The sequence below is a fragment of the Notothenia coriiceps genome, unplaced genomic scaffold (assembly GCF_000735185.1).
Source record: "Notothenia coriiceps isolate Sejong01 unplaced genomic scaffold, NC01 NC01_scaffold00017853, whole genome shotgun sequence".
NCBI classification, from domain to species: Eukaryota; Metazoa; Chordata; class Actinopteri; order Perciformes; family Nototheniidae; genus Notothenia; species Notothenia coriiceps.
In genome coordinates this window covers 272,833-294,394 of record NW_011350554.1, presented here as the reverse complement: position 1 = coordinate 294,394, position 21,562 = coordinate 272,833, and the positions used below count along the sequence as shown (strand labels likewise).

General features: G+C 39.9%; 2 protein-coding genes across 2 annotated transcripts in view; one reads left to right on the top strand and one right to left on the bottom strand.

The window, feature by feature from the left end:
* Positions 1-8,904: 8,904 nt before the first annotated feature.
* On the top strand, positions 8,905-12,554 carry LOC104950605 (Rieske domain-containing protein). The gene is made up of 3 exons (XM_010777143.1): positions 8,905-9,270; positions 9,650-9,765; positions 10,414-12,554. The coding sequence occupies exons 1-3, from the start codon at positions 9,081-9,083 to the stop codon at positions 10,510-10,512; spliced, it is 405 nt and encodes a 134-aa protein (XP_010775445.1). The 5' UTR covers positions 8,905-9,080; the 3' UTR covers positions 10,513-12,554.
* Positions 12,555-12,654: 100 nt separating this feature from the next.
* Positions 12,655-21,562, bottom strand: part of LOC104950620 (cartilage intermediate layer protein 1) — a 9,892-nt gene continuing 984 nt past the window's right edge. The window contains exons 2-5 of the mRNA XM_010777160.1: positions 20,875-20,983; positions 20,196-20,353; positions 16,054-18,480; positions 12,655-15,963 (exon numbers count right to left, since the gene is read on the bottom strand). Coding sequence (XP_010775462.1) covers positions 16,064-18,480; positions 20,196-20,353; positions 20,875-20,983 — 2,684 coding nt within the window. The 3' untranslated portion in view covers positions 12,655-15,963; positions 16,054-16,063. The remainder of the gene's footprint in view (positions 15,964-16,053; positions 18,481-20,195; positions 20,354-20,874; positions 20,984-21,562) is intronic.

Here is a 21,562-nt window from a genome sequence, read left to right as displayed (position 1 = left end):
ACGCATCAGGATCTTGGAAAAATAGGATTGCGGTTAAGGGACAGTGTTTGCACCACCTGGACCAATAAAGTAGCCTCTCTCTTTGTTTGCTGTTATATGACCATGCAGAGTAATAATCAAATCTAATGACATGAGATGGCTGCTCACACAATTACAGAGCCACAGTAATAAACTGTTGGCAGCAGCACGGTCTGAAGGCATCCTTTGGATTTTTCCAAACATAAAGCAGGCTAAGTGAAGGGAAAAGGGTGAATGGGGAGATGGCTCATCAGAACAAATGTTCATGTCAATTAGAGAAAATTGCAGAAAGCAATCATACCTCTTTCTGATAATTGCCAATCACCTAAATGTGTGATGTCTGACTCATTATGGTGATTAACATACTTTAAGGTAGGACATTCTTTATGTGTTGTGTTTCCCTACCTGAACCGCTCAAGATTACTGGTGTGGATCACATTTTAAAAAGATAAATGAAGATCATCAACTTTGAAATGTTGATTAATGGCCTGTTTTGCTTCTTTTGAAATTGGACTTTGTGATCGATGGAGCTGAAATGTAACACAGGCCCTTTCTACTCTGTTCACATTTTCAGTCTGCTTTCTCCACGTGTCAACATTGTTCATCTCTCAGGAAATATACTTTGACATGCTTAGTGTTATTTCGCCATGTTTAAAGGTTAGCGCTGACATTAAGAAATAGCATGCCATTTTCTTTTTAATGAAATCTGACGGAATAAATGTGATCTAAAGTAATGTTATACATCATAATTTCCTTACATGTAATATAAGGTAACATTATGACATTATGAGTGGAAGATTCACATCAATTTTCTAAAAGGCATCTCTTAGTAAAGTGCACTTTTTGACATGCATGAATCTTAAACCTTAGAATTCTCTTTTCCAATCAATTTGCCAAGGTAGACATCCTTTAACTGTGCCCAAGAGACAACGAGGGCATGACTGCGAGCCGCTGAGTCACTGTCTGTGAAGTCTGCTCCCACCTCTTCACCTCCACTGCAAACATGTCTGCAGGAGAGATCAGACTATGCTACATTCCTTCCTTCATGTCCTCAGTCGTGATGATATCCAGACACAATACGTGTTGTTCTTCAAGGTTCCTAGCTCAGCAGACGCACTGTGAGAGAAATTAGCATCTGAATAGTGAAGAGGAAGGAGTTCAGTATCTGAAAATACAGATCTGTAGCTGACATGACGTGCCTTTTTGATAATGGTTTTATGTTGGATTGTGTGGACATATTGTGTTGATTAGAGGACATAGCATCAGATATATGCTGGTGGGGATTACATCAGTTCATGATTTGTGGCTAAGAGGGTAACACAACAACTGTAGCCGAGCATACTAGATGATAATTCAGGAAATAAATAACTGCAGCTTGCGTTGAGTGGTAAGGCCTTTGCATACATTGTTGAGCTGAATAATTGGACATAATAATGTAAGAGGCGCGCACAATCATATATACTGTGCATGTAACATTATTATCCATGCAACATCAAATCATTATGCATGAGACATTTTCTCTGCTTTCCCTACATGATAAAACATATGAGTTTGTCTATATCCATTTGCAATAAACCAAAAACTGTAGTCACCGATTGCAATTGGCATGGCTAGTGGGAAATAAGACTCAAGAAGTTGTTCTATGGGTTTTAGATAATTACTCATTACTTATTATGAAATGTCATGGCGAGAGAGAGAAAAAGCAGGTGGTAACTTAACGTTATGGATGTTGTAAGACTTTTAATATGCGTCTGCGATATTATTTTTAACAAATTGTCATGCCAATATTAACATTACATTGTCATCTTATTGGAAATGTATTTAAAATGGCCATGAGTAGCAAATGATGTATTCAGATACGTCCAGAAACATTTTGTGAGGTCACAGTCACCTTTGACGAAACGTGGAGGATTGGGCCACATTTGAAGACATTCTCGTAAGTGCTCCAAAAAAAGTAACGCCTCTGGCCCTCATGGCTGTTGTAGTCATAACAAAGATGTAAACACAAACACACTTCAACATAATGGCAGTTTCCTCACTACCCTGGATGCAGTGTTCTTCTTAAAGGCCTATAAATCACCCCCCCTCTGAAATACATCAAGCCCTTCCACATCAACTTATTATTCATATTCAGCCCTGAGGCGCACGAGGACCATCAACTTAAAGAACCACTTTGGCTCCACCAGGCGAACCACCCACAATTTGTTACACCTTGAATTGCCAATTTGCCCGGATGGCACAGCACACATCTGACATAGGAAAAACAACTAACGCAACCTTACCAGAGATAGCATGATGTAAAGGAGGTGACAAAAACACATGATGCATGGACTCAGGTGGGTTAAAAAATATTGGTAGCTAGGGCCCCATAACAGAGAGTTAAAGAGAGAAAAAATGTTGTTGGAACATTGCATTCTGAAAGTGGCCCATGGAGACATGTTAAGCTTGTTTCCGTCTGTTGACAGACCGTTGCTGCTGCTGCTATAGATACTCAGTCTTTCTTCTCATGTATACTTCAAGCCTCACTGATCTGCATATGTTCCATAACAGCCCTCTTAAAACACACAGGGTACTCCTGTTTAAACCAATAGAGTGCATTATAAGTCTTGAATAGATAGATTGATAGTCTTGAATAGATCATAGACTGGATAATGGAAGTCAAAGGCCTTCATTCCACGTAAACAAAAATGTAATTCACATCACACATGTTTTATTGGAGACTGATTATAAAACAATGCATTTTGTAAGACATACCTCCCAAAATGCAAATTTGTAATACATACTTCTCAGTAGCTTTTTTGCTCCAGAGATCAACGGAAGCTTTGAGTATAAATTCAGCCTAAATGACATTCAAGCATCAACAGGTTCAACATGTTCTGCAATATCCATCAGAGAGGCGGGTGTAATGGCCAGAGGAAATGTAAAAGCTCACTAAAACAACACCATCCTAGACACGTCCATCAATCTTATGTTAAAGCTGTTCACACTGAATGTCAGGATTTAAAAAATGAAAGCTCAGTTCTTTTAAAGGCCACTCAATAGACCATGAAAGGAAAGATGAAATCTGCATTTGCCAACAGCTACTAACCACATCACAGTGTTCGTTCAAGCAACCTCTCCCGCCGGCGGTGAGCAGTACTTATGGAGGAGGGATCGATTATTAAAAGGGGACCCGTCCATCTGGGAAAGTGAACATTAAGAAATAAAGGACTCGTGAAGTGAACATCAGCATGTTAGCTGTTTTTGTACAATCTTCAGGGAGACTCACGCAATGTTTGCATAAATGGCGATGGATTTGAAAACAGTATTTTCATGTTAAAAGTTTTCCATTGCCACAAGGGTTTATGACTGGTTCTAGACATAATAATACAACACATTTATAAATCTACCCCAATTCCAACACATCTGCCTTTCTGCTGGAAAATAGCACAAATGGATTGACTGTCATGCAAGGGGAGTCATTTCCAAGTTTCAGGGCTAAAAAAGCTTTCTCTACATTTTCAAGTAAAGCATGTTTAGCTGTTATTACCAGGCAATTATCCTTAAAGCATGCTAGATAGTACTTTTTCTACTTAGGTCGAAACAAAACGTTATATATTTATATATTTAAAGGTGCATTTCTGACATATGAGTCTTTTCTGCAAGGCATGTTCTCTTTGAAAAATGCACAAATAACTAGTTAATGTCCTAAAGAGCCCATCACCCACATCTTGTTGTGATGTAGCTGAAAGGAAAACAGTGTGTAACGGCAAATAACACAAACATGCATCTGAAGTAGACCTAATATTGTTTAAAGAGAGTTGCACAAGATCACTCGCTGTTGTTGACACATTTTCTCTCTCTCTCTCTCTCTCTCTCTCTCTCTCTCTCTCTCTCTCTCTCTCTCTCTCCTTCTCTCCTCCCTTCTACATGGGACCATGTAATAAATCACACAGAAGCACTGTCAGCCTAAAACACTGGCCATAAATCTCTCCCTCTCAAACAAACACACAGGAGGTTTTTTGTGAAGCTGGTGGAGCATGAAGCCTCCTCCACTCCATAACAAGTGCCTTTACTTCCTCCTTCAACCAGATTGTTGGAGGAGGACATGAATAGTTTGTGTGCAACATCTCCTCCATAATGTGTTTTTTCTGTGCACAAGTGTGAAGATGTTACTATTTGCCTTGTTTCTCAAATGCCTCGTCCGTTAAGAAGGAAGCCTGTCTGTCCGAGGATCCTGCTGTACATGAGCATTGTTTTTCATGTGAATTAGAACCCACTTATGGGAATGGTTTCATGATTGAGCAGAAGAGCAAGGGGACAGGGGCTAGTTATCCACTTTGCTGATGTGGGACCTCGTGTAGGGGGCTGAATACAGCGGAGAGCCATCTCTCACCCTAATACAGCACCACCAGCTGCGTCCCTAGCCCCTGCAATGAAGACAGATGAGGCTGAATGGCTATGATCAGTGGGAGCGGGAATTCATTTGCTTGTGTAAGAGAGAGAGAGGGAGCGAAAAAACCAGTGAGAGATAGAGTGTGTGAGTGTGTTCAAGCTGAAGAGCGGCGATAGAGCGGAGCGAGCCATGTTGTTTTCACAGGCCATTTCCCCCGGGCTTTCTGTGTGCACAGTCGGGGCCGAGATAGAGACAACTATTCATGTAGCTTAAATATTCAAGGTAGCAGATAAAGCAACATAATGACTCCCTGGTAGACATTCTACACACACTTCTGGTAACATCACAAAAACTTAAGTCACAGTAAGCAACAGTTTGTTCTCTTTGGAAATCCTCTCTAAGTACAGATTAAAACTAAGTGTGGTTGGCCCTGGTGTGGCTCTGGCAATGGTATTCACTTCATAGGTCACTCCAGACTATCTTAAAGGTGACCTATCATGCAAAATGCACTTTTGTACATGAATATGTGTCCCCGGTGTTCCAGGGAACTCACCAAGTGTCAGAANCCGCTAGGAGTGCTCCTAACTCGCGCTAAAACATTTTACGTAGGAGTTTTTTCTTAAAAGTTATTCACAAAGCCGCTGAGACCTACTCATACTAAGGTATCCTTAGTATGAGTAGGTCTCAGCGGCTTTGTGAATAACTTTTAAGAAAAAACTCCTACGTAAAATGTTTTAGCGCGAGTTAGGAGCACTCCTAGCGGTAAGATAAAATGCTTTGTGAATACGGCCCCAGGTCTGATAATATTTAATACATTTTTTCATACTGCTATTGTGTTGCCTAGTCAGTGTATTTACTGTACATTGTTGAGCCTTGTACTTTGCAGAGGATTACAATCAAATGCAAAAAAAGGGCAAACTGCTCAAAAACGTGAAAGGCCTTTTCAAGCTGCATTATAATTAGCGCCATGTCTTTAGTGAAACGCACCTTGAGACCGGGAAGATCGTGGTTTTAAGTATTTTGATATCTGTGGCTGCTTTCTTTGAGATATACACTTCAAAGGCTTTCTTGACAATTTTCCACATCTATAATCCCTACTACCAGTATGGTTAATGTGAATCAGAATCAGAAATGGGTTTATTGCCAGGTAGGTTCACACATACGAGGAATTTGACTTGATGTCATGGTGCATACATAAAATATAAAACGAAGTTTCCACAAGCAGCAGTTAGCTTAGCAATAAAAAGCTTGTATGTAACAAAGCCTGACTACCAGCACATCCAAAGCTCACTTATAAACAATTTACTGCGTATCCCGTTTGTTCAAACAAAATGTTAGCACAAAAAACTGTAAAAATGAAATGATGCAGTGTTAGATGGATTATGTGCCAGACTATTTATTGGCCGGGCGCAATGACTTCCTGTAGCCTGGTTGTTACCCTGATGTTGCCCGGCAACCACCAGCTAAAGAAAATATCCAGCAGAATGACCTGAAACCAGAGCCAGGCTGCTCCAGACAATGTTACTCTGCCGGTTCTAGCTTCATTTTCACATTACGTTTGTAACGTATAGAAAGTATTTGTACTCTTTGAGACCATTTTTATCCTCCGTGGGGAAATTCAGTCTCTCTCCTGTTGATTTGCCATCCACTGTTTTGATCAATCAAACAAAACTAACATCATATAGACTATGATTGGATCTAGAAAGTCATCAGCATAATGATTTGAGCCACAGTAGAAACAATTAACAGGACATTGCTATATGTTGGTGATTCTAGACATCCTGATGTTCCTATTTTTAACACTAAAATGCTACATATTATGGGGTAGTCCTTTAGGCAAAGTCTGCAGGTTATAAGGTTTGCATAAGGTCCATTAAAAGTTTATTAAAGGGCTTTCAACCATTCATCGTATTCAAAGTGGGACTGTGCAGAACCCTGGGGCTTATTGGCAATGCAGGTCTGTGAGGGCAGACATTGGGACCGGCCCAGCAGTCAGATGTGGATTCAGTTTCCTGTCCATTAAACATCAAAGTCGAGTCTGGGTTTGCATTTGAAGGGACATAACGATATTATGTATTTTAACGTTCCACAGAAGACGTCAAGCACCAAGCAAACAATTTTTATCCTAATATGAGCTCCTTGTGGGAGCTTTGAAACATGACTGTCCTCATATTGGTTTATGAAACGAGAAGCATTTGAATGACAAGATGTTTTAGAACAAGAAGCAAAGCAAGCAGGTAGTAGTGTTTGGAGCTTGGCAAAAGCACTTTCTTAGCTAATAAAAAACATTTGGGCTGGAGACTTTGTCTTCCATCCATCCTTGGCAGATGATTTAAGAGACATTTGAGGATGATAGCCGGTTTGTTGACAAGATGAAGCTAATGATGGATGACTTTGGACTCAACTCAAAGTCTAATACATCATCTGAGCCAGACTTTCTCTACACCAAATTTTGCCTCATACAAATAGTTACACTGTCCAGTGGTTGGAGTATTGAAACGAGAAGTCAATGAAATGTACGGACAGAGCACTCCTCATTCTGGCCCACTTCTTGCTGTTGGCACCTTTGTTTACTTCTCCCATCCAGCCTACTGATTCAGTTTTTCCACAATACATCATGGTGATGTCTGTAATCACTGTTTTTTTCTGTGTAAAAATTAAAATAATTGGAGCTCAGTTAATTTGATTCACAACTTTTGCCTTGCAGGTTTTCACACCTTTCACAGGCCAAAGCAGAGCCGTTGGTGATGTCTGTCAGTGTGTCAGTGCCACCTCCAGACTGCAGGCTGTCCACTGTATAGATTGTTGGCTGAAATACTAAAGGGGCAATTTTATTAGCTCACGACCCAACCTTCTGTACTTGGCTGCGTTATTGAAAATAATCCCTGTTGTTGATTATCCAATCAGACCCTTCTGAGTTCAGACTGCATGATTCAAGACTACCTGCTGATCAGCACGACAACATATTCCCAGCTGTATTTTAATGCTGCTTTTATTCTGGGTATTTCCACATAGTGTTAAACCCATGCTGAAGTTAACTGACAATAAAGCTACTCTAACAAAAATAACACAAATATGACTTTAATACTATGACATGCTAGTACATAAAGATAGATTACAATCCAATTTAAAATATATTATGATATGTATTAACTTTTAAAATCTCACAGGTGGAGTTGTACGTAGAGTGAGTTATGATGATGAGGTAATGTTTCTGAATAGGGCTTTTAGCCTTGAACAGTACATATTTAAGAATTTGGTAACTTAGCTCAGGTTTCTTTACACTGGCTCTCTTTTTCTTCAGTGAGTTCACATTTACTCTTGATGAGATCCAACTTCTGACAAGACGCAGTACACATTCTTGATACACATGCTTTCCTCTGCGCTTACGCTGCAGACTTACATGATTCTCAAAGTCAGGAATCGGAACAAGTGGCCTCTGTTAAGCGTCACTTCAGTCCAGACAGTAATTCACATTACCTCCAGGCTAAACTGCCAGCAGAATTATAACTGGTGCAATAAAGCGTTGGAAACTAAGTGAATAAAAGTTTAAGAAATACAGATCGTCATTTATGTTTTTTGTTTTTTTTTGCCGCTTGCCAATTGGACAAACTTGTAGGTGTTCAAAATCTCAATTTCAATTCCAATGGAAAGGTCAGTTGTATACACTGGTGATAATTATGAGACCTTTAACTTCTATGATCATGGACAGATGGCCGACTCACAAATGTAAAAGTTCTTACTAAGGTTAAACTGACTGACAGAAGTTGTACTGTTTTAAGATATCTTTCTGAGGTTCTGTTTTATCCGTTCGATCAACTCTATTTCTGATAAAGTAGTGCTGCCTCAGGAACTAAAACACTGGCAGGGACACTGATCTAACAAACAATTTGTAATAATGTTAAGAAACTACATTTAGGAAAAGTAAACCTGAAGGAATCAGCCAAATACCTGTCTGAAGCATCATGGTCTGCCATGAAAGAACAATAACAGTCTTTGTAACTGACAATTAAGGAATAGTGTTGTACTATTTGCACAGTACATGAAAAGTGATTTTCCACATTTACCACACAGTTTGGAAACGAGTCCAATAGTGTATTAAAGTGTTCTCAATAAACCCAACAGGGCCACCAGGAAAGCCCAGAAAATTGGCATTTCTGCAGAGTTGAATTGTTCGAACATAAAACAGTGTGACACTGTGACCCAAATGAAAGAACAGGAGAGGTTTGTCTGAAGTCGATGAATGAAACTATTTATTATGGAGAGCATTCCCCATATTAAGGCTTTAGCTAAGGTTCAACATAAAAGGCCCATTTTTGCACGCTTTTTCGACTTGTGATTTATATTATTCTTAGACCAGCATATATGAAACTGATAAACCAAAATTTTTTAAATGTGTGGGGATTAAATGTGCTGCTTGTTTATCATCACTTTCATGTCGCTGAAATGAGGAGCAGCCATGCTCCAGCGCACAGCGTACCTCGGTGTGACGGTGAGACGGCTCTCCGCAGCCCGGATGGAGGAAGCTCAGTCCGCATACAGTATAGCTGATGGTCAAACCTCTCGGCCTGGAGGTTAATATGACATTTTTTCACCCAGCGAACTGCCAGATGCATTTCAACCGGCGTAAAAAAGCAGCTATTTAGTAGCGCAATTTAGAAACAACCGTTCATTTCGCCGTGCTTTCATGGCGTCTGGCTCCGGAGATGAAGAGGGGAACACGGAAGGCGGTTCATGGAGACTCATAGGCCCGGTCGAGGGGCTCTCCAAGAAGCGCTGCCGCCTGATGTACTGCTCCCTGGGCTTCAAGTCTGATGTCTGCCTCTTCTACGTGAAGGGGGAGTTTTTCGCCATGGATGCTCGCTGTGCACATTCCGGTAAAACATCAACCTACACGTATCAGTCGCTTATGTTAACCCTTTAGCTATCTAGGCAAAAATAATGCACAATATAACGTTTTTGTGATTGTAGCATATGATAAGGGTATTCAGCGTATTGTAAAGAATGTAACATCTGTGGGTCAGACTACAACTGTATACCTCTTACACAAAATTAGTATGGTTCATTTTTCCCACAGCTGATAGCCTCCGGAAATATCACCCGTGACAGCCCCCTGCTGTCACATAGCTTCATCAGTTTCACACCATGTTATTCAAGCCTCACCATCACATTTTCCCAGAAGGTGCACATCAAAAGCCATTTGTTTTGTTTTTTTAAAGCGAGAAAATGTGAGTAACAATTTCCTGTTTCTCCCAGGCGGTCCTCTGTGTGAGGGGGACATCGAGGAAGCTGACGGAGTCCTGCAGGTCTTCTGTCCCTGGCACGACTATGACTTCAACCTCAGGACTGGGAAGTCTGGGACCTCCTTACAGGTCAGAGATGAAATATGTCCTTGCTGTATTACTTCTTCACAAAAACAGCTACATTTCATTGCTCAGATTAGAAAGGTATAATTCAAATGTGAGTTAGAGTAGAAAAAACATTAATTAGATCCCAAATGATTCCCAAAATATCATCACAAATCAAATATGCATCACATTTCCAAAAGAATGCCCTGTAGGCAAAGGCTTCACTCGCTGACTGCACCTGGAAGTTAATGTGAACATTTCCAGTGACATGTTGGCAGATCAGACGTAGAAAGTTCCACTGATTGACACAGCATGAGGAATCAAAGTCAGAGTTAACGTTTTGTTCCCCTTTTATTCCCCTTTTCTATTGTTTGCTTGCAATGAACAATCCAAACAAGAGCTTTACTTTCCATAAACATCTTGTTCAATTTTATAAACCATTGTTTCTCCTGTACAGTGCATTACTGTGATGTCACCAGTCAAACAATAGAAGACATATAAAAACAATTATTCTGGAGTTTGCACAGGAGGGTTTGCTCCATTTTAACTTATCAGAAGTGACATTACATACACTGTAAGCTTACTTGGTTTTTTAGCAGCTGTATGAGTACCGCAGTAAATTACAATGTGTTTATTCCCTCTCATGTGCCTTTGTGTTCTCTATTTTTACAGCAACAAGTGTATGAAGTCAAGCTGGAGGATGGCAACGTGCACGTGAAACACGCCAATCGTCTCTCCTTAGAGCCTTTTCCTGCGGATCAGAAGAGTTGAAAAACCTCAGCCCTTTGTGAGGCCCGTCTATTTTTAATACTTGTTCCACAAACCCAAGCCATCTGAAACATTCCTGAGCCTTATCTATCATGTTCACAGACTGTTTCTGCTTTGATTGCTGTGAACTCAGGACAATATCAAGAGGATTGTCTGAAGAGGACATGACATCATGAAACTGAGATGTACTTTCTGCTGTTCCAGGTAGAGATTCATCACAGATACTGAGCATGGAGCGTCACTACAGGCTTTTATAATACACCAGACCGTAGCAGATATAACTTCAAAACAGAAAGTTTACTTTTCATATGTAATATTACATTTTTACTGCATAACAACTATTTTGCCTATTGACCAGATTTAGTAGGATTCTTTAAGATAATCATTTTATTATTTCTGATTTAAATAATATAGAGTGATATAGTTTAAATGTCTTGGCATTTGAGCTAAAACATTTAAAAAATGTTAATCTTTATTCTTAGATTTTCTACTTGTCCATCCATTGCTCGTCTTATATGCTTACTAGCAAGCAATTACTGCCCTGTTTTGCTCCCAAATATCCTTTCTGATTTAAATACAAAAGGAAAATGGACAACTAAGTATAATTGCAATGAGGGGAGGAATTCACATGCATCCAGAAATAATGATTCTTGCTTTACAGTCATGATAGAGGTAATATGATTTATACAAAATATGCAAAATGCAATGATAATCTAGTGATTTGTAAATGCAGTTCAAGTGGACAAAATGAATCGTACAAATGAGTATGACATGAACATCAATGTCTGGTTTATATGAGAAAAACACATGTAGATTGTCATTTTTAGTTGTAGTATGTAATTTTGAAGTCTTAAGTGACTGACAGTCCATTCCAAAAAGTAATACAAGAGTTTCCACTAATTACAGTGGAGTAATTTGTAGAACCATGTCATGGTGGAAGTGTAATGACGTTAATATCCAACTAAAAGGTCTTATTGTTATTCCCACCATTAATTATCTTCAATGTCTTCAACAAGCATTACCAGAGGCTTCAAACTCTTTAACTTGCAAGCGATCAGTCACACTTGTTGAGTTGTGGCCTTTGCATAAATGTAGACATTTATTCCAGTGATGTCACCAAACAGAGAACTCCCTTTTAATGATTTGATTTTGGACCGTTTTTTTAACCCGAATAGAGTTCCAGCAAGTAAAACACACATGAAGGGCACTGCAATTACGTTTGATGGCAGTCAGAGTTAAGACTTCTCACACAGCAATTCTCTCCACTCCTGGCCTGTGCACAGACAGGTTTGTCTGTTATTGACGCAATTGGGCTCAAAAGAAACAGTTAAAGCGCCGCAGGAAGGTTCATGACCTTAAATGCACCATTGGTCTCAAAAATAAATGTTTTTTCTAGCTTAATGTGTGTGTGCACTGATGCATTTCTTACCCAGCGGTGAGGGCAGTCACTCACTGTGTTTTCTGTCAGCTCCATTTTCTGGCAGAGGCGCAGGGCCCATCCTGAAGGTGTCAGAGGCAACACACACTTTCCCCCCTGCCCTGCTGTGATCCTTGCTGTGCAACTTTATTACAGTAATAATTCCACTGGCTAAAAATGTCTGTAGTGTGCAGGAGTGTTTTTTCTGTGTGCAGTATAACTCATCACCTGAAGGGTAATAGACACACACAATGGACATGCAGCTATTTTGAGTCAGTGGAAAAATCGAAGTAAACATTGTCAGGATTCTGCACATTACATGATATTCTGTGAGTACTACTGAGAAAACCAGCATTACCATCTGTTGCTATATGTTTCCTTAAAGTTATTATATATGATGGGCTAATTTGAATGCATTTAGTTTCTTGTGAAAATTATGTATCTGGTTTATATGTAAAAAATGTCTGCAGACTGCATTGTTACTTTAGCCACATTTGATTTCAACCACCTATCACATGCACTGTTAGCTTCTGTTGTTTCGTATGTTTCAAACTATATTTATTGTTGTGACTTTTGCAGAGCTCAGCATTATTGTTTAGATCACAAATTAAATTATTGTTTGTTTGCATCACTGAAAACAATTTGTTTTCTTACATTCAGAAATGTGAAATTATTAAACCGTTTAAATTGTGTTCATATACTTTAAAAATTACACAGAAAATAGTTCAAAATGTTTACACAAAATTATTTATTTACAGTCTTGTTCGTACAATAATAGTAGATTTCATACAATACACAATTTACAAATAAAAACTTAATTCAGAGAGAAACAAGATGCATCGACATGCAATATTTAAGCGTTTACAGAGTATTATCACAAGTTATTTATGTAATTCTTCTACTCCCTAGAGCACAGTGGCAAATATACAACTCTTCACAAACTCCAGACAGCGGTGGAAAGGTTTAAGAAAGACCCCCTGAATAAATTATGGTCTGGTTGAGACCAGCTGGACTGTTCAGAATAGAAAATGGATTAATCGGTTCATGCTTCATTTAAGGAGAAAATCTTGGTGGTTTCTGGTGGAGGGAGAGTATTTTTTTTGCCCTAAGGTTACATTGTGCTGCCTAGCTTTACATGCAACCCCATTCTTTGACAAGGAGGCAAACTCTGGTTTAAAAAAGCAATCCACTTTGTGTTGTTGTTGCAAAAACAACCCAAGTTTAGCCAGTAGGTCTGAGGGGATAAATAGACTTGATTGTCGGCTACATCTGTAACAATAGTTTACTGCCAATTTGATGAGATGAACATTTGTATTTCCATGCAGTGGGGTTTTATCTGTTGGAACCAGGCTTCAATTCTCTTTACTTGATTCTAAAGACTTTGGAAACTTTTTTCTTTAGTCATTAAACCAAACATTGCGGAGGTCCTTTAATCTCCTTTGAAGTTCCCCAGAAGACAAAGTAACTGTTTGGAGAGCTCAGCTAACTTTCCCATGCAAAGCCTTGCATAATAGCTTACTCAGCCTATTATTGCTACCTTGTCCTCCAAATCCCCCTGATAGCTTCTCCTCATGAATAAGACAATTCTCCTGTCAAAGTTTTGTTCGGCTCTTTTCCGTGTGCAACCTCTCTTGAAGCCTGAGATTCTGTAAGTGATGGTCCGGGAGGCCAAAGTCCACTAATATTTTCCTTTCTTTTTTTCCCTTTACCAAACAGTTTCCTAAAAATGATTAAATCCATCACTAGATAATATTGCTGTTATTTTTTCTCTTGATGTCTTTGGTCTAACATTTCCTCCAGTTGCTCCACAGCTGTTGGGCCTCCTCAGCTGACCTCACACAACCATTCCTTTTTTTATAGGACTTATCTCTTCCCACACCTGGATGCAATCATCATCTTTTCTGTACGCTGTCAATGCTATGCCTGCTTCGGGAAAATGTTTGTTTTCATCTGGAGATCTGAGTCGTGGACGGCCCACAGTCCTGTGATTACAGAGGTCAGCAATAATGGCTAGATACCATGTGTTTTCACCCTTTAAAGCTGTTTTTGAGTGTTTTTCTGGAGTGTGCTGCTCTTAGTTCATAATGGAAAAATATTGTTTTTTACGACATGGGGCCAAGTTTAAGTGTAGGGTTACAATATAGTGTATGGCTTCAATTTCTTGCATTTAACTTCACAATGGCACCACACAAACAATAGGGCTGTTGCATATAAGGAATGATAAGGTAATCAGGCTTAAATGGAGTTACCTGAACAGTTAATGGTTTGACCATACCCCTCTTGGGCTCAGTATATTGTTGATGACTTAACTCTATCCTTTGTACATTGGAAATTAACTTGTTTTTCTCTTTGTGAAAGTCAGGTTCAAACTGTTTTAATAGTTCTCAAGAGGATATGTAATTTACTTTTTAATTAACAGCAGGCTTATGTTTACTATTCAGCCTCTCCTGGTCTCTCCATGGACCATTCCCCCCCTCATATGGTCTTCAATTAGTTCAGCTTGCAGAGCTTTTTCCATGGGTCTGCAGTTGCAATTTTGCGCATAAACAAGTTTTGGACTTTTATGACAAAGGGACATCTCTTTCTATCACCAACCTCAATGTAAATAGCTTTATTTGTGGTATTTAAATCTAATATTCTGTCGCAATATATCTCATTAACAGGATTTATGAAAACAGGGCCTTTAAGTCCACAAGTGTGTTCACTCTTTAATTGTCAGAGTCATACAATAAGTCTTGTAAAGGAAAATAAGTCTTCACCGAGTTTAACCACCAGAAAGATTGCTCTGTAGTTGAAAAGATCGCTGTAGTGTACGAATTGTATAATCTTCTGAGCCATGCAGCAAAGTATAAAAAAGGTTAATAGGTCCTGCGCAGTTCAGAGCGTTGAAGACTGATTACATGAGAGTTAAGTTATTTTGTGTCAGAAGAATCCTGCACAAGATCTCCTACACACACCTTTACCACATTATCTGCCTCACGTACTAAATAAGTTCTTGTTTCATTTAGCAGCAGCACTCTTTATGTACTGTACTCGTTTGTTACATGCTAATTTTGAGAGCTCAAGTTAAATTATATAGTTATTGCACTTGCACACAGATGCAAAGGCAGCTCACAAGCGCATTACCTGACAACAAAATTCCCCTTAGACACTGAATAACTCTCTCGAATGGTTTCTGAAAACTATTTGGAAATATGTATTTGGGTAACATTTTCTTTGGTTTTACTTTGTAATGTGCAGAGGACAGACATACATTATGTCATACCTCTAAATCAACTATGCTCTTTTTAGACTGCCTGCTGCTAGTAAGATCCATGCTTGTTTTTGCCATGGTCTCGTTCTTGCACATTTTAAGTAGGTGTGAATGGACGTTTGGCTGAATCACAGTTGGTAATGTAGCATGCTAGTGAAAAACATTACGAAGCATGACTGAAAACATCCTCTGCTCCCTGGGTGGCATGCCTGCATGTGTCTCTTAGGTGGAGAGATTTTTTCTGGTTTGTAGAAAAAGGAATCAGTGTCTTCTGCAGACAACAAGGGCCTCAAGTTGGTTCCTTTCTGATCTTTAAAATACATTTAAATGGAAAGCAATGGCCATTCATGAAGTGCTTGGGGCGTGACGTAGTATTTTCAGTTTGGTTTAAACTCAAGCTTTGAGAGAAATCAGCAAAACGCCATGGAGAAACTGGAATGCTAAAAATGAGATCTATAAAAGTAACAATGTCAAACTTCAGTCTATTTTCTTCATACATAAACTCAGACAAAAGCTTATTAAGTAAATGCCAGTCACAGCGTAACACATAGTCAAATATTTGCATGTCTTTTAAGAGGGAGGAGGAAACAATATACCAATCCCTTCAAGTAAGCATACTGGTAAGTCTAAACAATATCTTAAATCGATCTCATTCATTTGGCTTAGTTGCTGTCTGCCTCAGTTTTATGCCTCCACAGTTATGAAGGAGTATACTCATGAACAGACGGGCAACTTCGACATCCTTGATTTGATGACATCCTTGTCATGAGTCTTGACAGAAGACCTACAAATAAAAAAGAAACGGTATTTAAATCATTCAGGTATTATTGTCAGTGTTAAGTTACATGAATTCATCCTAACTCATCCTACAGACCTTGAAACATCTATTGGCGTTGCTGTGTTTGCGTGGACACTCTCCTCCTGGTTGTAGAGCTGACTCTGCGACTCTGGGCCCTGCCCCGCTGCTCTGAAGGATAGGCCACAATCTGGCTGGATAATCCCTGCACTTGCAGACCTGCTGACTCCCTCATGTCCCTCGCCATCTGAGCCAGAGACTGACCCGGGTTGGTCTGCAGACGCTGGAAAAGGCTTTCTCTGTTAATTTTCCTCTCTGGACAGCTGAAGGTCAACGCCACCCCAGAGTCTGACTTCATCTCCCTGGAAAAACCGTCTGAGGTGCCATCAAAGCAGCGGCCTATAGCAATCTCTTTGGCCACCCTTGGGTTCTGGTCTGTGACTGTGTAGATGCCATAGTTGTGTCCCAAAGGATCAAAAGGGGCTAGCATGGTGAATCCATGTGACTCGTTGTTGTGGGCTACTGGTGGATGTTTGATGAGATACTCTTGTAGAAGGCCATTGGTGCCCGTCCTGCGACAGTTCCCCTGTGGGAGGAGTGTTATGATGGATCTGTCTACCTCATCTTGATCAAACAGCATGCCGCTGCATTTGAACTCTACACAGGCTGCTGAGGTGTTGGCCTCTCGCATGTCCCGGGTGCTGCGGATGTCTCTTATTCCATAAAGTTTGCCTTTAGTTTCTCGGTGTGTTCCTCCCGAATTCTTCGACCTGACCATCACTTCCTTCTGTCCATGGATCTTGACCTTAATGAAGCATGCTCTGAACTCCTGGGGATTAGGCCACCATGAGAGGTAGTCTCCTGTCCAGGTCGTCAAATCATTCTCTTCAAAGGGAACAACATTGTATTCATACTTGTCCTTTTCCACTCTAAAGAATCTGAAATGATTTGCATCGAAAGGGGCATTTTCACAACCGATTAAATTCACATATGGATATATTGGCCCATTGGTCTCGTCAAAATTATTTTGGTTAGGCTTTGCCAAATTCATTTTGAAAGCTGTTTTCTTCAGAGCTGGATCCTCATGATCTGACCGCTGGTAGTCTATTTTACCCAGATATGGCTGAGACACTCCAATGATGTTTGGATTCATCTTAGGTGAGGAAGGAGCTGCCTCCAGTTCTTCCCCACCCATCATTGCTGTGACATAAGCTGTGTAAGCATCAGGCCTTTGGGCATCACAGAAAGCTGGTAAGCAGGCCCCGTTGGTTCCAGTTATGACGCTGTCAAAACGACCCCATGCCCTAGGATTAGAGGAAAATCCAGGTTTGGGTTCCAAATTTATCAAGGTGATCACAACACCCTCAAGCTGTTCACTAGATAAGAACTTATCACTCATGTAGGCACGGACTTTAACATAGCATCGTCGGTTTTCTGGCACGTCTAAATTGAAGAGTCTACGTTCTCTGATCTCCATGTTGCCTATTAGGAACGTGCGGTCCTCTCGTTTGCTCCGCCCATGACCACCAGCACTTGTTGTGGTGTAGGAGAAGTCACTCTCCTCTTCCCAGACTCCTGTGTCCGGATTTAAAGACCACAGTTTCATTTTGGGAATGTGTTCTTCCATTTTGACATGCTGCGTATCGAGAAGAACTTGAACAGCTCCAGTTCCAAGTACCTCCTTGTTGGACTCATCTCTGAAGTCCACAGAGAACATGCCATAGGTCCGCAAAGGGAGCATGTCACCCTCATCATCTACAAAGTTTAGATCGCCGGGGGCTGCGGCTGCCGTAGTGATATTTCTTGGGTCAATGAATGTGACGCTGGCCTTTACAGTTCCCTCATAGAGTTCTCCATTTTCCTTGTGGAAGGAGTTGGGAGGAATAACTAACTGACCAATGGGGTCTTCCCCTTCAATTTCCCCTAGACTGATAGAGTTGGTCTCTCCTGCATTAATATCAATAGGTGTCTTCTTTCTCATCACCTTCACGTTATGGTAGATGGACCCACCTTTCTTATCAAGAAGGAACACCTTGGGAGTGTCAATGAAATTCTGAGAGGGGTCAACAAAATTGACCACCAATCTCTCTGTATCAGGATTAATGTGTAAAGTGAACCCTCCTTGGAATCCAGTGGTGCCCAACCTCTCTTTACCAATGTAGATGTGCCCGAAACGCAGAGGCTCATCATTATCAGCTGTGACCACTCTGCCACGGACTATTACAGTAGGCTGCAAACATTTCTGACAGCCGCATTGTGTCACAGCCCGGATTGGGAGGCTGTAGCTCCCACAGTCAATGATTCGACTTTCCATATTTTGGACTCCGCAGCAGAAACCAGTTCCATCTTTGCAGCGCATATCAAAGTCCAGGGAGCCAGCACATTTGTTATGAGGGCAACGGCCAGCGTTGAAGTGCATGGAGTCTGTCCCCGGTTGAACACAGTCCATCGGCAGTCTGATGAGGTGCCTCTCAGGGGTAGAATTGCATGCTGGCTTTCCTTTTGCTGAGAAAAGGAAAATAAATTGCATTAGCTGGTGTTGACATGAGAAATATAAAAGATAAATTGTAAAACATAAAAAGCGTAACCGTTAGAGTTATCCTTTCTCTTGTCGTATCCGTTTTTATTATTTGAAAAAATAACTAAATGAGCGGAAGTGAATAAATTCAAACTTTCCAATTTGGTTTTTAATATATATTATTCCTGTCTTCCTGTTTCACAAATTGATAAAAAAAACATGCATAATTTATTGTAACACACACACCATGTCTAAATGGCCTGGCGCAGAGTTTCTGTGATTGGCCAAGTTGGACAGTTAAATGTCTACGAAAGAGTAATACGACATGATGAGGAAATGTATTTACCAACCATCCAGATAGGAGATGGAAAGAAATATTTCTTGTTCAGCCAAACATTGACAGAATACTAAATGTGCATGATATAATGGTGGAACTTCAAGTCAAGTTTCCTTTTTAACCTCCAAATCTCCCAAGTAAGTCGATAATTGCAGACACATGGAGCAGTGTGATGCGTTTTAAATATTATTACTGTGCTGCTAATGGCTTTACCAACAGGACTGAGAGTTTTCTTCGATGAAAGATTATGTAACTTCTACTCTAGAACTGTGGTTATCACATTTTATGGGAAATCTAATTCAACTTCTGAATAATATAAAATGTAAGAAGAAACCACACTGTGTTAAAGGAATAAGAGTCATCCTGCTCTGAGGAGCAGGTGTTACCCTGCACACATATATCGTCTCTTGCCATAATGGCTTTTGGAGTGCAGGGATTGGTCTGTGGACTTTCATAGATTACTTTTGCACTCTTTCATAAAAAGCTAAAAGTGCCTTAGATATATAAGCAATGGGTTGCTTTCCCACAAGGATCTGGAATCACTTACTTGTCTGAATCTGAAAGAGAGAAAAAACTGGATTTATAGACAATCTTGAGTTACATCTCTCAAGTTCTGAAGATATTGGGAGTGAGGTTTTCCAGTGTACAGATCCATCTCATACAATAAAGCTTTGCAGTTGACGAAGCCACTGCTTTAACCAAAATCAACATAATACAAATGAACTGCTATAAGCGCCGCCAATTCGCGCAAGCTCTGATATTTGAATTTTCCTGTTTTCTTAGAATTTAATGATTTATTTTCTCAGAAGAAAGGCAGTCTATTAACAAACCCTCCATTAGTTGTAAGACACAGGGGTTTTGTTTGAATCCTCTTTATGCATGGTCATGGCTCAATAATGTCTTGGTTGGAGTTCAGTGCTGACATTCCTCTTAAAATGTGAATTCAAGCCCAGAGGCAGCTGCTTTTTATCCACTAAAAATAAATTGTGGTTGTTTGCTTTCTGTCAGTGGTTTCACTTGAAACTGTGTCGAACTTTGACTTAAAACGTCATTGTCAAATGCACTGGGACCGCAGCCATGCTTAGCTATAATCCCTGTGTATCGCTATCATCATAGTCGATTATTTTTAGTCCAGGCTGATGATGATGAATTATGGTTTACATTACATTACTTTGCCGTTTATGTTTTTTTTTCTGTGTGAATAAATGTTTATTTTCATTTTTCTCCACAACTTTTTAGCATTTCATGCGCTAATATATGTCATTAAACTGACCTCAAACCAGCAGATTGGTGTGGTTAGAACTGGTCTACAGATGGATGTGCTCAATTGCTTTCAGTAAGAGATCCAAGAATAAGCATATATACCCATCACAGTGAGGAGGGCTGCAGAGGACTTGATGCTGCCTGCAGAGCTGCTGGTCTTGCAGTAGTACAGCCCGGACTGCTCTGGCTTTAGGTCCCACAGAACGAGGTCCTCGTCATACTTGTACACCTTCCTGTCCAGCAGAGTCCCATTGTGGAACCTTGGAGAATAGTTACAGAGACAAGAAAAATACAATTGTTTCCATTTCTTTTTAAAAAGATGTTTGTTCGTAATGATTGATAATTATATTATAAATAGATCAAATAACTTGGGACAACTTCACCTGACTCTGCAGTTCCCTTTAGCCTTTATTTAGTGTCTTTCAGCTCATTGTTTTGGTTTTCTAGTCAGGGACTAGATTTTTTTTTGTCATGTCTCAAGGTCTTTATTAGCTTTTTCTGATAGAAAAGGCAGATGTTTTCAGCCACAGATAAAAAACGTTGCACGCTACAGGCCCATACCAAACAGCAGAGGGTATTAAGTTGCTAACTTATGAACATATTAAGCAGCTGACAAGACATAGACTCATAACCGGTTAAAGTCCAAAACATCTGAGAAGTTACTGATTAATGCTCCTTTAGTAGACATTTTAAGGGACCTCCAAAATATAGACTTACAAATATGCAAAAGTGATCACTCTGTAGCTAGCTAGTTCTGTGCTTCATCTATCATGTATCTCACCAGTAGTATTTGTCAGGTGCTGGTGATCCCGTTGCCTTGCAGCACAACATCACCCGTCCTCCCTCATAACGCGCTTTGTCCTCCGGGTGCTTCACGATGTATGGCTTTTCTGTGGAAAGCGGAAAGAAACAAACCCTCAAGACCTTCCTCTGACTCTTTGAGTGGTTCCACAGAGTTTTGAGATCTCATAAAACTCACTCAAATGTGTCACTTTAGTTTCACATTGGTCCCTGTGCTTATGAAAAATGATTGTTAAGGGTATTACTTTCACAAAAGGAGAACTGGACTATTTGTATTTGGTCTCCACGCAACCAGCAAGTTGGTGCTCTAGACCAGTGGTTCCCAACCTGGGGGGCCTCAGATGATTTGAGGCCAAATATGAATTATTTTCTTTTTACACATAATTGTAACGCAATACATGATTGTCACTAAAAGCCTTGTCTATACATTACAATAAAATATAAAAAATGATTGATTAATTAATTTGAATAACAATTCAAGTTAGTATCTAATAAAGGCATAAAAAGACAGGAATGCATAATTTTTTCTAGAAATGTTTCTTCTGCCCGTAAAGTGTCCAAACCAGGCTTTTCTGGATAAGCGCATTTTTAAAACATAGTCATTGTCCACATAAACACATCAGCAAAATCCGGCTTACTTTGAGCATGTGTTTTAAACAGTTTGATCC

Excerpts from the sequence above, each read along its gene's own strand:
- LOC104950605 (XM_010777143.1), top strand. The coding sequence starts at position 9,081 with ATGGCGTCTGGCTCCGGAGATGAAGAGGGGAACACGGAAGGCGGTTCA. Across the intron at positions 9,271-9,649 it reads TGCTCGCTGTGCACATTCCG|GCGGTCCTCTGTGTGAGGGG; the intron begins GTAAAACATCAA and ends TGTTTCTCCCAG. Across the intron at positions 9,766-10,413 it reads AGTCTGGGACCTCCTTACAG|CAACAAGTGTATGAAGTCAA; the intron begins GTCAGAGATGAA and ends CTATTTTTACAG.